General features: G+C 46.0%; 1 protein-coding gene and 1 long non-coding RNA gene across 5 annotated transcripts in view; one reads left to right on the forward strand and one right to left on the reverse strand.

The window, feature by feature from the left end:
• The window catches only part of SLC4A7 (solute carrier family 4 member 7), a 109,531-nt gene extending 105,453 nt beyond the window's left edge, over nucleotides 1-4,078 (reverse strand). For 3 of the 4 annotated variants that reach the window (XM_047769272.1, XM_047769264.1, XM_047769261.1), the window contains exon 1: nucleotides 3,817-4,005. In XM_047769272.1, coding sequence (XP_047625228.1) covers nucleotides 3,817-3,864 — 48 coding nt within the window. In that variant the 5' untranslated portion in view covers nucleotides 3,865-4,005. Of the gene's footprint in view, nucleotides 1-3,816 lie in introns of all 4 variants that reach the window. The other variant, XM_047769268.1, reaches the window with a different exon arrangement.
• Nucleotides 4,079-4,337: 259 nt separating this feature from the next.
• Nucleotides 4,338-9,451, forward strand: LOC125112022 (uncharacterized). Its single transcript, XR_007131013.1, has 3 exons — nucleotides 4,338-5,000; nucleotides 8,094-8,241; nucleotides 9,193-9,451. It is a non-coding gene; the product is annotated as an uncharacterized LOC125112022 (long non-coding RNA).
• Nucleotides 9,452-10,170: the final 719 nt, after the last annotated feature.

The following is a 10,170-nucleotide window of genomic DNA, read 5'->3' on the forward strand; positions in this document are numbered from 1 at the left end:
GACGTCTGGAACAGCTTGGCCAAGCACTCTCCTTGCACTAGGGCAACTGCAGACCCCTGCAGGGTTTGTTATTATTATGCAGCTGACCCTTGACCATCACTGGTTTGATCTTCAGGGGGTCCACTTACATGTGGGTTTGTTGGGGTTTTTTTTTCCCAGCAAATAGGGACAATTCTACAGGATCCACAGGTGGCTGAGTCTACAAATATGGAATCATGGACATGAGGGCCAACTGTAAAGTTTTACATGGATTTTCCACTAGGAGAGTTGGTACCCCTAACCTCTGCACTGTTCAAGGGTCAACTGTAATTACAAATAATCCTAAATGTCTCCCTCTGTTGTAAAATTCAGTAAGTATCCCTCAACGAAAGATAGGAAACTGTCTGCTAACAAAAACAGAGGCAAACTTCATGTTAAGTTAGAATGTTGGAATAGCTACCTATTTTGCACAGGAATCAGAAATTCTCTTGTTCAAAAGAGCCTTTTGAACTTTTTGAGTGGGAGAGTAGTGAACAATCTTTACATATATGAACCCTGATCTTCATTACTGATACATGCTTATTGCAAAATTGGAAATAATATATGCATAAGAAGTGGTAACTATATAAGAATCTGTAATCAACAAGAGGAAGTTAGAATATAAATCAAAAGCCACACTGAATAATCTGTCATATTAATCCCATGAATTACCTGTATGCTCCTTGATATAAACGGCCCATTTGGTAGGCTGCAGATACTATCCACTTTAACATCACCATTTGTGGCAAAATACAGTAAGAAGGGGAAGAAGAAGAAAAACAACCCATTACAGGATGTTGACAAGTATAACTACCTAGGTTTTAGCATACCACATACCACTAAGATAATAAACCAGGTTCCTCCAACACAAAGTTACTTTGGTTTCGATTTTAACTTACTCATATAAGAGGAATCAATTCTAACAAGACACTCTCTTTTCATCTCTAAAGTTCTCTTAAAAGAAAACTTGTGTACTCCCTAGGCTTAATTATCAAATAAAACAATTCTTCAATCCAGCTCAACTATTCTAGTTTCATCTGGACTGATGACAGATTTGCCATTTCTCCCTTCATTGCCCCTCCATGGATGGATGATTGCCACCATCCATGGAGGGGTAAAAAAGGGAGGAGATACCAATTATCAGGCCAAAAGGGAACTAAAATCCTAATAATGTGCCTGGGGTGCATAATATCTCTAGAGCTATCATGACCATAGCCATAGGGCTCTTCAAAGAGAACACACACTACAGACTTACCAAAGAACCTTCCCTTGCCAGTCACCACTGACTTCATGCTGTGTTGGTAATATCATTCCTACAAAGGACTGCTTTTCTGAAAGTCTTTCTAACAGGCTCATGAAAATATTTTAACTGACACTCACGAATGGCATTAGCAGGAATGCAAATGCTATCACTGTATTCACTACACACGCCAAAATAAACTCAATGAGTTTAGGATTCTATCTTGTCTGCCTATATCCCGAGTGCCTGCCACCTAGGAGATACTTAGTAGGTACCTGTGAAATGAATGAAGTTATGTAACAATTATAACAGAATTCTGTTAAATCATATGCCATTTAAAAGCAGAACATTTGCTAAAACCTGAGAACCTTCTAAACAGTGCCATTTGTTGTGACAGGATATAATCTATACATGAAAATAAGAATGACAGTTCAAAATCAGTTCTCAGGGAGGTCTAGGATGATGATGAGTCTTTGTAACAAAGCAAACAAAGGTTGCATTTTTTTAATAGATGACTTTTCTCTCTAGCCCAAAACCACAATCAATGAAAACTACAGAATTTTAAGAAAAGAAACTTTAGAGCATAAATTATGAAACAGGCTCCAGGTTCAGAGTACTATAAACTGCCACCATTTATGTTTCTGCATACATACCTAAGGCAGCATTTTATGAATAATAATTTTATCCTATTTTTCAACATGCTAAGCAGTTGGGCTACTAGTTACAGAAGTTATGACTGATGAATATCATAATCGTCCACTTTTATGGCTTTCATTTACCAGATAAATATCGGTGAGGAAAGAGTTAACTTTTTCAGTGCAAACAGTTCCTTTCTTCCCAGTTTTCAAGCAAGTGTTCTCTACTACTTAAAGCAATAGTTTTCCTGTTCTCTCATTCTATTTTTAGACCATATGATAGCTTTTTATATTTGATTTACATTATCAATTTGTATATGTTTACTGTAGCCAAAGCTTATCTTCCCAAGATTTCAGAAGTATACCCTTCCAAAGTGCTGCCCTGCCATGCCATCAATAACAGTGTTTGATCATCTGTGTCATTGGTCTACCTCATTTGAGCTGGTCCTATCTTGCTGAATACTACAGAACAGGTTCTAAGAAAGTGTTCTTACAATGAATGAAAGAATGAGTTGGAAAGCACCAGCATTATCAAATGCTTCTTTTGCTAGCTAATGAGTCAATCTTTGAGAAAATATCATTTGTTTCCAGCTTTATGAAAACGAAGATGCTCTTTACTACTCTGAATCGAAAATTTGCAAATAATAAATTTAAGAGCAGCCAAGTGTATCTGAGGCACGCTATTAGAGAAGGTGCGAAGAAATACATGCAAAATATAGTTTATTCAAAGGCCACACAAAGAATTACAGAGGATTCCTTAGGACGAAAGGGTTTCTCCAGTATTCCATGACCACCACTACGAGAGATCGTCCCAAAACCCACTGTTAATTGACTTCAATGTCTGGAGACTAAGTTTTTCCTCCACGTTTTGAGAATTTATGGGTGAACATATTGAGATGATGAATGGCTACTCTGCGGGGGCCTTACGGTAATCTTTAAAAGGACGGGGGCGGGGTGAGAGTGGGGGAATAAGTGAAATTCTTGAATAAAAACACGTTAAAAACAATTTCCCTGTTAGTTGTGAAAGACTGGAAAATTTTCACTGCAACCTTCCTTCCTTTGCTGGTTACAAAGTAAGGGCTGGAAAGAGGAAAATTTCTAACACTTCTATGCTCTTTTGAGTCACGGACTATGAAGGAAGGAGAGACCTGGGGGGACCTATGCATCCCACGTGAAAGCAGGAAGTCAGTTTCTCAAGCCTGGGCCCCGCGTCCAGCATCACAAACGCGAAGACCGACCTTTTGAAAAAGCCCACCACCACACCCCTCCAACCGTGAGGCCAAGGCCAGCCTGGGCCGCTGAAAGGCACAGCGCGCGGGGCTCGGGACACCTTCCTCTTTCTACTTGGCCTGCGGCAGGAGGACACTCCTCCGGTTCTCGCCTGAAGAGGCGGCGGCCCAGGCAGTCTGCAGCGAGGGGCAGCCTTGGCCGCAAAGGCAGGCGGCGTCCACGAGGCCAGAGGAGTCCCGGAACAAAGCGCACGGGGGCCGGATGGGGGACAGAAAAGATGGGAAAGGTTCACCCAGTTCCGCGCCGCTGCCTGGGGCTACACAGGTGGAGTCGCGCTCCTGCCCATTGAGAGAAGGGCCGGCCTCAGCTCCAGCGCCAAGGCCACCGGAGCGGAGATCCCGGGGCAGTGGGCCGGGCAGAGACCGGCGCGGGCGGGCTGTTGAGCGGCGGACCCCCGGGTTCCCCGGAAGCCGAGAGCCCCGGACGCACCGCCGCCCCACGCGGGCCTCCCCGGCGCCGCCGCCCCTCGTCCCTGACGGCCACACAAAGGGGCTGCCTGGCGCGCCGGCCGCCGGCGGCTGGGGGGCCGAGCCGGGACCAGTGGCCGGCTCACCGCGTCCCCGCCTTTGTCCGCCGCGCCCCGTCCCCGGCCGAGGAGCCCGTCGCCCGCTGCGTCCGCGCCCAGCTCGTTACCCGGGTGAGGAGTGGTCTCATCTGCTCGCCTGCCCCGTCCGCCTCCATAGTCGGCCCTCCAGCCCGCCGCAGCCGCTCCGCCGTGCCGCGTACGATCCGCTCGCTGCCGCCGCCGAGAGCCAGGCGCGCGAGGGGAAACGAACGTGCGTCCGTGCGCAGGGCGCGCGCGTGGGGAGAACCGTGCGCGCGAGAGGGGCGCGTACGCGGCGGTCCCGGTTCTGCCTCTTGCGGGGCCCGAGGCCGCGGCGGGGAACGTGGAGCAAGCACTGAGCGAGCAGGAGGCCGAGGCGGGGAAGAGGGTGCCGCGGAGGCCGGGGGCGGGGCCGAGCCGTGACGACGACCTGCCCCGCCCACCGCCCACCACCCGCCCCTTGCGCCCCGCCCCCGGCCCGGCCTCCCCGCGGGCCTCCTAAATGCGCGGGTGGGCCCCCGGGCCCCGCCGCCCCGAGTGGGTGCGGGAAGGGGGCGGAAGGGGGCGGAAGGGGGCGGAAGGGGGCGGGAGGGCGCCCGTCCCAGCCAATCGGAAGCCCTCGGGGTTCCATACTCACCTTCCCGCCACGCCGCCTTCTCAGGAGGCTGGCCCCCCTTGGTAAAATCATAAGTGACCAAAAATAAGTGTCTGACTCGTTTTTCTAGTCGTAAGTTGGGTGAGGGTCACCACCGCGCCCAGCTCCTAACCACGTTCTTTAGTGGCAAGAGGAAAGAAGGATGCCACCCGTTTCAAGGATGCTCGAGGGAGCCCCAGAGGAACTAACGGTCTTCAGGATTGCTGCAGGTTCTTTTTCTCTCAGCTCTGCAGGCAAGAAGCCCAACTCGGGACCAGTGAAAAGGGGAGCACTCCCGGCCAGGTGTCCTCGTGTGCCACGGCGGCGCCCACACTCGTCCACCTCTTAAGGTACCTCTCCGGTATCCACAGCTCTAACTGGAGGTGGTGATGGTGCCTGCCACGAAGGTCATTGGAGGATTGAGTGAATTGCTATCAGGAAACGTGCATGACTCGGAAAAGTGCCTGCTTGTTAACTAGGCATCATTGTTGACTAAGTTATCTTGGGTGTTTACAAAAGAACAAAAGGGTTAGTGAAGAGGAGTTAAGTCAGCTCTGTGGAAGGAAACTTTCTATTACAGCAGGTCTGGAGAGTTTATTCCATCCATCTCAAATAGGATATTTCTAAAGTCAGAAATAGGTAAGTTTGGGAGTTCCCCTCATGGCTCAGTGGTTAACGAATCCGACTAGGAACCATGAAGTTGCAGCTCGATCCCTGGCCTTACTCAGTGGGTTAAGGATCCAGCGTTGTCTGAGCTGTGGTGTAGGTCGCAGAGGCATCTGGGATCTGGCGTTGCTGTGGTTCCGGCGGCTACAGCTCCGATTAGACTCTTAGCCTGCGAACCTCCATATGCCGTAGGTGCAGTCCCAGAGAAGACAAAAAAAAAAAAAAAAGGTAAGTTTGATGAATGACTCCTTCCTGTTTTGGGTCTTAGTCTTCTTTTTCTAAATTTCCCAGAGTTACTTCTAGGCACACGTTATTTTTTTATTTGTATAAAGAGCACATGTGCTACCATTTAAACTACAATTTGACACTGTACAATAATGCAAACTCCATCTCTAATCCTCACACTACAATATATGTTCTGTTATTCCCATTTTAGGGATAAAGAAGCTGAGGCACAGGGAGATAATTGGTTTTAAATCCTAGTTAGTGGAACTGCCCTTTCCATTGCACCATTCTAATGCCTCATTAAAGAAAGTTCAACAGGGATTTCCCCTTGTGGCTCAGCAGTAACAAACCCAACTAGTATCCATGAAGATGCCGGTTTGATCCCTGGCCTTGCTCAGCAGGTTAGGGATCCAGCATTGCTATGAGCTGTGGTGTAGGTCGCAGACAGGGCTCACATCCCTCGTTGCTATGGCAACAAGGTAATTTTTTTTTTTTTTTTAGGCGATAATATTCCTTTCTCAATCCTGTAAGGGGTCACAATGACCCACTACTTACGTTGTTGAACTATGTAAACTGTCAGAGTGGGTTTTTCAATTTTTGGCTGCCCCTAGGCATATGGAGTTCCTGAGCCAGGGATCAGATTCAAGCCTCAGTTGCAACCAAAGCCCCAGCTGCAGCAAAGCCAGATTCTTAACCCACTGTGCCAGCCTGGGATCCAGCTTGAATCCCAGCACTCCCAAGATGCAGCATTCCCATTGCAGGGGGAAGTCAGTGTAGAATTTTTATGTACAATTCTTTATCTCCAAAAGTTAAATAACTGTGCTTTGACTGCTAATGGGCAAACCAGTCCTCAGAGCTTTCTGAAAGACTGTCTCCTGGGTTAAAACCCTCAGACTGCCTCAAAAATTGTCCATTTCTTTCTTAGATTACTATCAATTAACTTTTCTGTGGACACACACACACTAATGTGTGCTCCATATAAGCTTCATGCAATTTTTTTCATCTGTTACATTTCCTGTTCTATTACCAGCATGCATAGCCGATTGCTTGGCCTTGGTAAACTCTCAGTACCTATATTAAATGAATGAATGTGAGAGGTGAGGAAGCTGAAGACCAACATTCTTTAAGAACTAGGAGTACCCTGGGAGACAGCTGAGGATGTGGCCAAAGTAGTGACAGGAGCAAAGTATGAGCCTATGCCCTTGGAGCCAGAGTTGAAAAGCTAAGTAGGCAACTTCAATAAGAGCTTACAAATATATGCTTAGGAGACCATGCTAGAAAATGTTTCTCATAATTCAACTTGTGAAAAGGGGGGAAAAAATGACTTATTTAGTCCACAATTATTTTTTGAGTGATTTCTGTGTTGCCATGCACTTTGTCCCCTCCTCACTTCATCCCAACTGCTGGAAAAATAATGTAATAAAGGCCTGAATTATGGAATTTATTACTCTCAATTGCCACTTAACTCATACTCAGCCAGAGTTCAATCCTGAGGTGATAGTGGTAAAAAGTGAATAAGGATAATGTGTTAAAATTACTTTAATGCCAATGACGATAGCTATAAAACTTTCAAAGCTGCTGAAAGTCAAATTGTTCCCTCAGTGTGTATATATATATATATTTTTTTTTTCTTTTTGGTCTTTTTTTAGGGCCACACCTGCAACATATGGAGGTTCCCAGGCTAGGCGTCCAATCTGAGCTGTAGCCGCCAGCCTACATCACAGCCATAGCAAAACAGGATCCTAGTCACATCTGCGACCTACACCACAGATCAGAGCAACGCCAGATCCTTAACCCACTGAGCAAAACCAGGGATCGAACCCACATCCTCATGTTGCAGCTCAGCATCTGCAACCTACACTGAAGCTTGCAGCAATGTTGGATCCTTAACCCACTGAGTGAGGGCAGGGATCAGACCTGTATCCTCATGGACACTATGTCAAGTTCTTAACCTGCTGAGCCACAATGGGAACTCCTCTCTTAGTATTTTAAATATTCATCCAAAATGTAGCACAGGGAAACATTTGCTAAACAAAGATGAAACTGAACCTAAATTCAATGCTAACAATGACCTTGAGCACCTACAATTAAAGACATGTAACTTTATCCCAAATCTGGGACATTTCCTGGGTTTCTGGAACAGTAGGTAATGGCAGAAACTTGGATACAACCCCTTGGAAAGATCTTCCTCTTGAGGCATGAATAATCTTCCTTACATGGTCCTCTGTGAGCCAGAACACATTTTGTAAAGACAAATAGCAGTTTCCCTGTCATTTTGAAAAGCCTAGAACCATCCTTAACTTTTAGCTGAGGATCTTTTGACAACTATGCATTATCTCTTCCTTGCCTTTTCTCAGTGCTAGTAGAAATTTAAATGTTCCCAAACATCTGATTCTATAAGGAAAACAAAACTCCTTAGAAGAGTGTTTGCAAGAGCACCAGGGCAGCCTCAATGGGGAAAAGACAAAAGGAAAATAATTGAGGGAGTTCCTGTCCTGGCTCAGCTGATTAGTATACATGAGGATTCAGGTTGGATCCCTGGCCTTGGCCAGTGAGCTGAGGTGTGGGTCACAGACTCAGCTTAGATCCTGCGTTGCTGTGGCTATGATGTAGGCCAGCAGTTGCAGCTCCAGTTCGACCCCTAGCCTGAGAGATTCCATATGCCATGGGTTCAGCCCTAAAAAAAAAGAAAAGAAAGAAAGAAAGAAAGAAAGAAAGAAAGAAAGAAAGAAAGAAAGAAAGAAAGAAAGAAAGAAAGAAAGAAGAAAGAAAGAAAGAAAAAGAAAGAAAGAAAGAAAGAAAGAAAATAACTGAAAAAATTGTTTCTCTTTATTTCTGTAGACTAGGCCTACGGGTAACCGGAAAAAAAAAAAAAAAACGGAAAACAGAAAAACCAGACCTGATGTCATGGAGGTCAGAGTGGAGATGGAGGAATGCAACAGATGCCAGCAATGCAATGTGTACACTCTGATATGGGACCTCAGTGAAGGTGAGTGCAATGAAAGACAACAGAGTGACTTTGGCTAGAGGCGAACGGGGCAGGGGCCTGCCTGCTGGCTGTGAGAAAGGATGTATAGGAAGTTACAGAGAGACACTAGATTTCAGCTGAGTCATGAATGATAATGGCATACCTTCATCAAATAAGGGCCGGGGGTGGGGGTTGGGGAGAAGAAGGGCATTGTAGGCAGAGGCAACAGCAAGATCAATGGCATCATCTGGAAAGGCGGGATAGCCCAGTGGTGAAGCACTCTCCCATTTGGAGGCCAAGGGCCTGGGACTGATCCCCTTCCTGATAGTGGTTGGGTCTGTAGGCAAGTCACCTTGCCCCCATGCCAGCCTTCTATTTGAAACTCCTCCTGACACTGTAATTGGGGACATTAGTGTTACCAACATGAGTTTGTAGTGAAGTTTAAATGAGCGCTATAAGGCACAGCACCTAACAAATAAGAAACACTGGAGTTCCCCATTTTGGCTCAGCAGTAACAAACCCCCAACTAGTATCCCTGAGTACGTGGTTCGATCCCTGGCCTCACTCAGTGGGTTAAGGATCCTGAGTTGCTGTCACTGTGGTGTATGTAGGCCAGCAGCTACAGCTCTGATTCAACCCCTAGCTTGGAAACTTCCATATGCCGAAGGTGTGGCCCAAAAAAAGAAAAAAAAAAAGTAAGTAAGAAACACTGATTACACATTTATTATCGTATCTATTTGGGAAACTGAAGTGGGAGAAGGTGGGCTCCAGCTCATACAAGGGGAAGGGCTTTACACAGCAGTCTCCTGTGGAGCTTAAGTTCCTATTGGAATAAACACTCCTCAGGGGCAGGGTCCACAGTGCCTTATCACTGGAAACACCCTGGGGTACCTGCCACATGGTGGGCACTTTAAAAATATAGAATGAATGAGTGAACGACAAGAAGGAACTTGGACTTTTTTTTACCTGCAGTTACAGACCCACCATCAGAGAGCATTAAGAGGGGAAATGACATTACAGACACAACCGTATAAGAGAACAGAAAGGAGAGATGCTAAGAGAAAAGAGACTAGTTCAGACCACATTGCTCCACGTGCTGGCTCTTGAACCCTGGAAATATGGCTAATCTTAATCAAGACATGCTGCACTTTTAAAAGGTCTGATGCACATGAGAAGGAGGTAATCTCGTTTATCTCATATTGATTACATGTTGAAATGACAAAATTTGATATATTGGGTTAAATCAACATTGAAATTAATTTTTCCCTATGTCTTTTGACCTTTTTTAAATTGAAGTATAGTTGATTTACAGTGCTGTGTTAATTTCTGCTGAAAGGCAAAGTAAATCACTCTTTTTTGAAAAAATGACTATACTCTTTTTAAAAAATTATTTTCTGGAGTTCCCATGTGGCTCAGTGGGTTAAGAACCCAACTAGTAGGCGTTCCCGTCGTGGCGCAGTGGTTAACGAATCTGACTAGGAACCATGAGGTTGCGGGTTCGGTCCCTGGCCTTGCTCAGTGGGCTAAGGATCCGGTGTTGCCGTGAGCTGTGGTGTAGGTTGCAGATGCGGCTCGGATTCCACGTTGCTGTGGCTCTGGCGTAGGCCAGTGGCTACAGCTCCAATTAGACCCCTAGCCTGGGAAACTCTATATGCCACAGGAGTGGCCCAAGAAATGGCAAAAAGACAAAAAAAAAAAAAAAGAACCCAACTAGTATCCATGAGGACATTAGCCTCACTCAGTGGGTTAAGGATCCAGTGTTCTGCAAGCTAGGGTGTGGGTTTCAGATACGGCTCTGATCTGGCATGGCCATGGATGTGGCTTAGGCCAGCAACTGCAGCTTCGATTCAACCCCTAGCCTGAGAACTTCCATATGTCACAGGTATGGCCCTGAAAAGGAAAAAAATTATTTCCCATTATGGTTTCTCATAACACACTGAATATATTTCC

This window comes from Phacochoerus africanus, chromosome 1 (genome assembly GCF_016906955.1).
Source record: "Phacochoerus africanus isolate WHEZ1 chromosome 1, ROS_Pafr_v1, whole genome shotgun sequence".
NCBI lineage: Eukaryota > Metazoa > Chordata > Mammalia > Artiodactyla > Suidae > Phacochoerus > Phacochoerus africanus.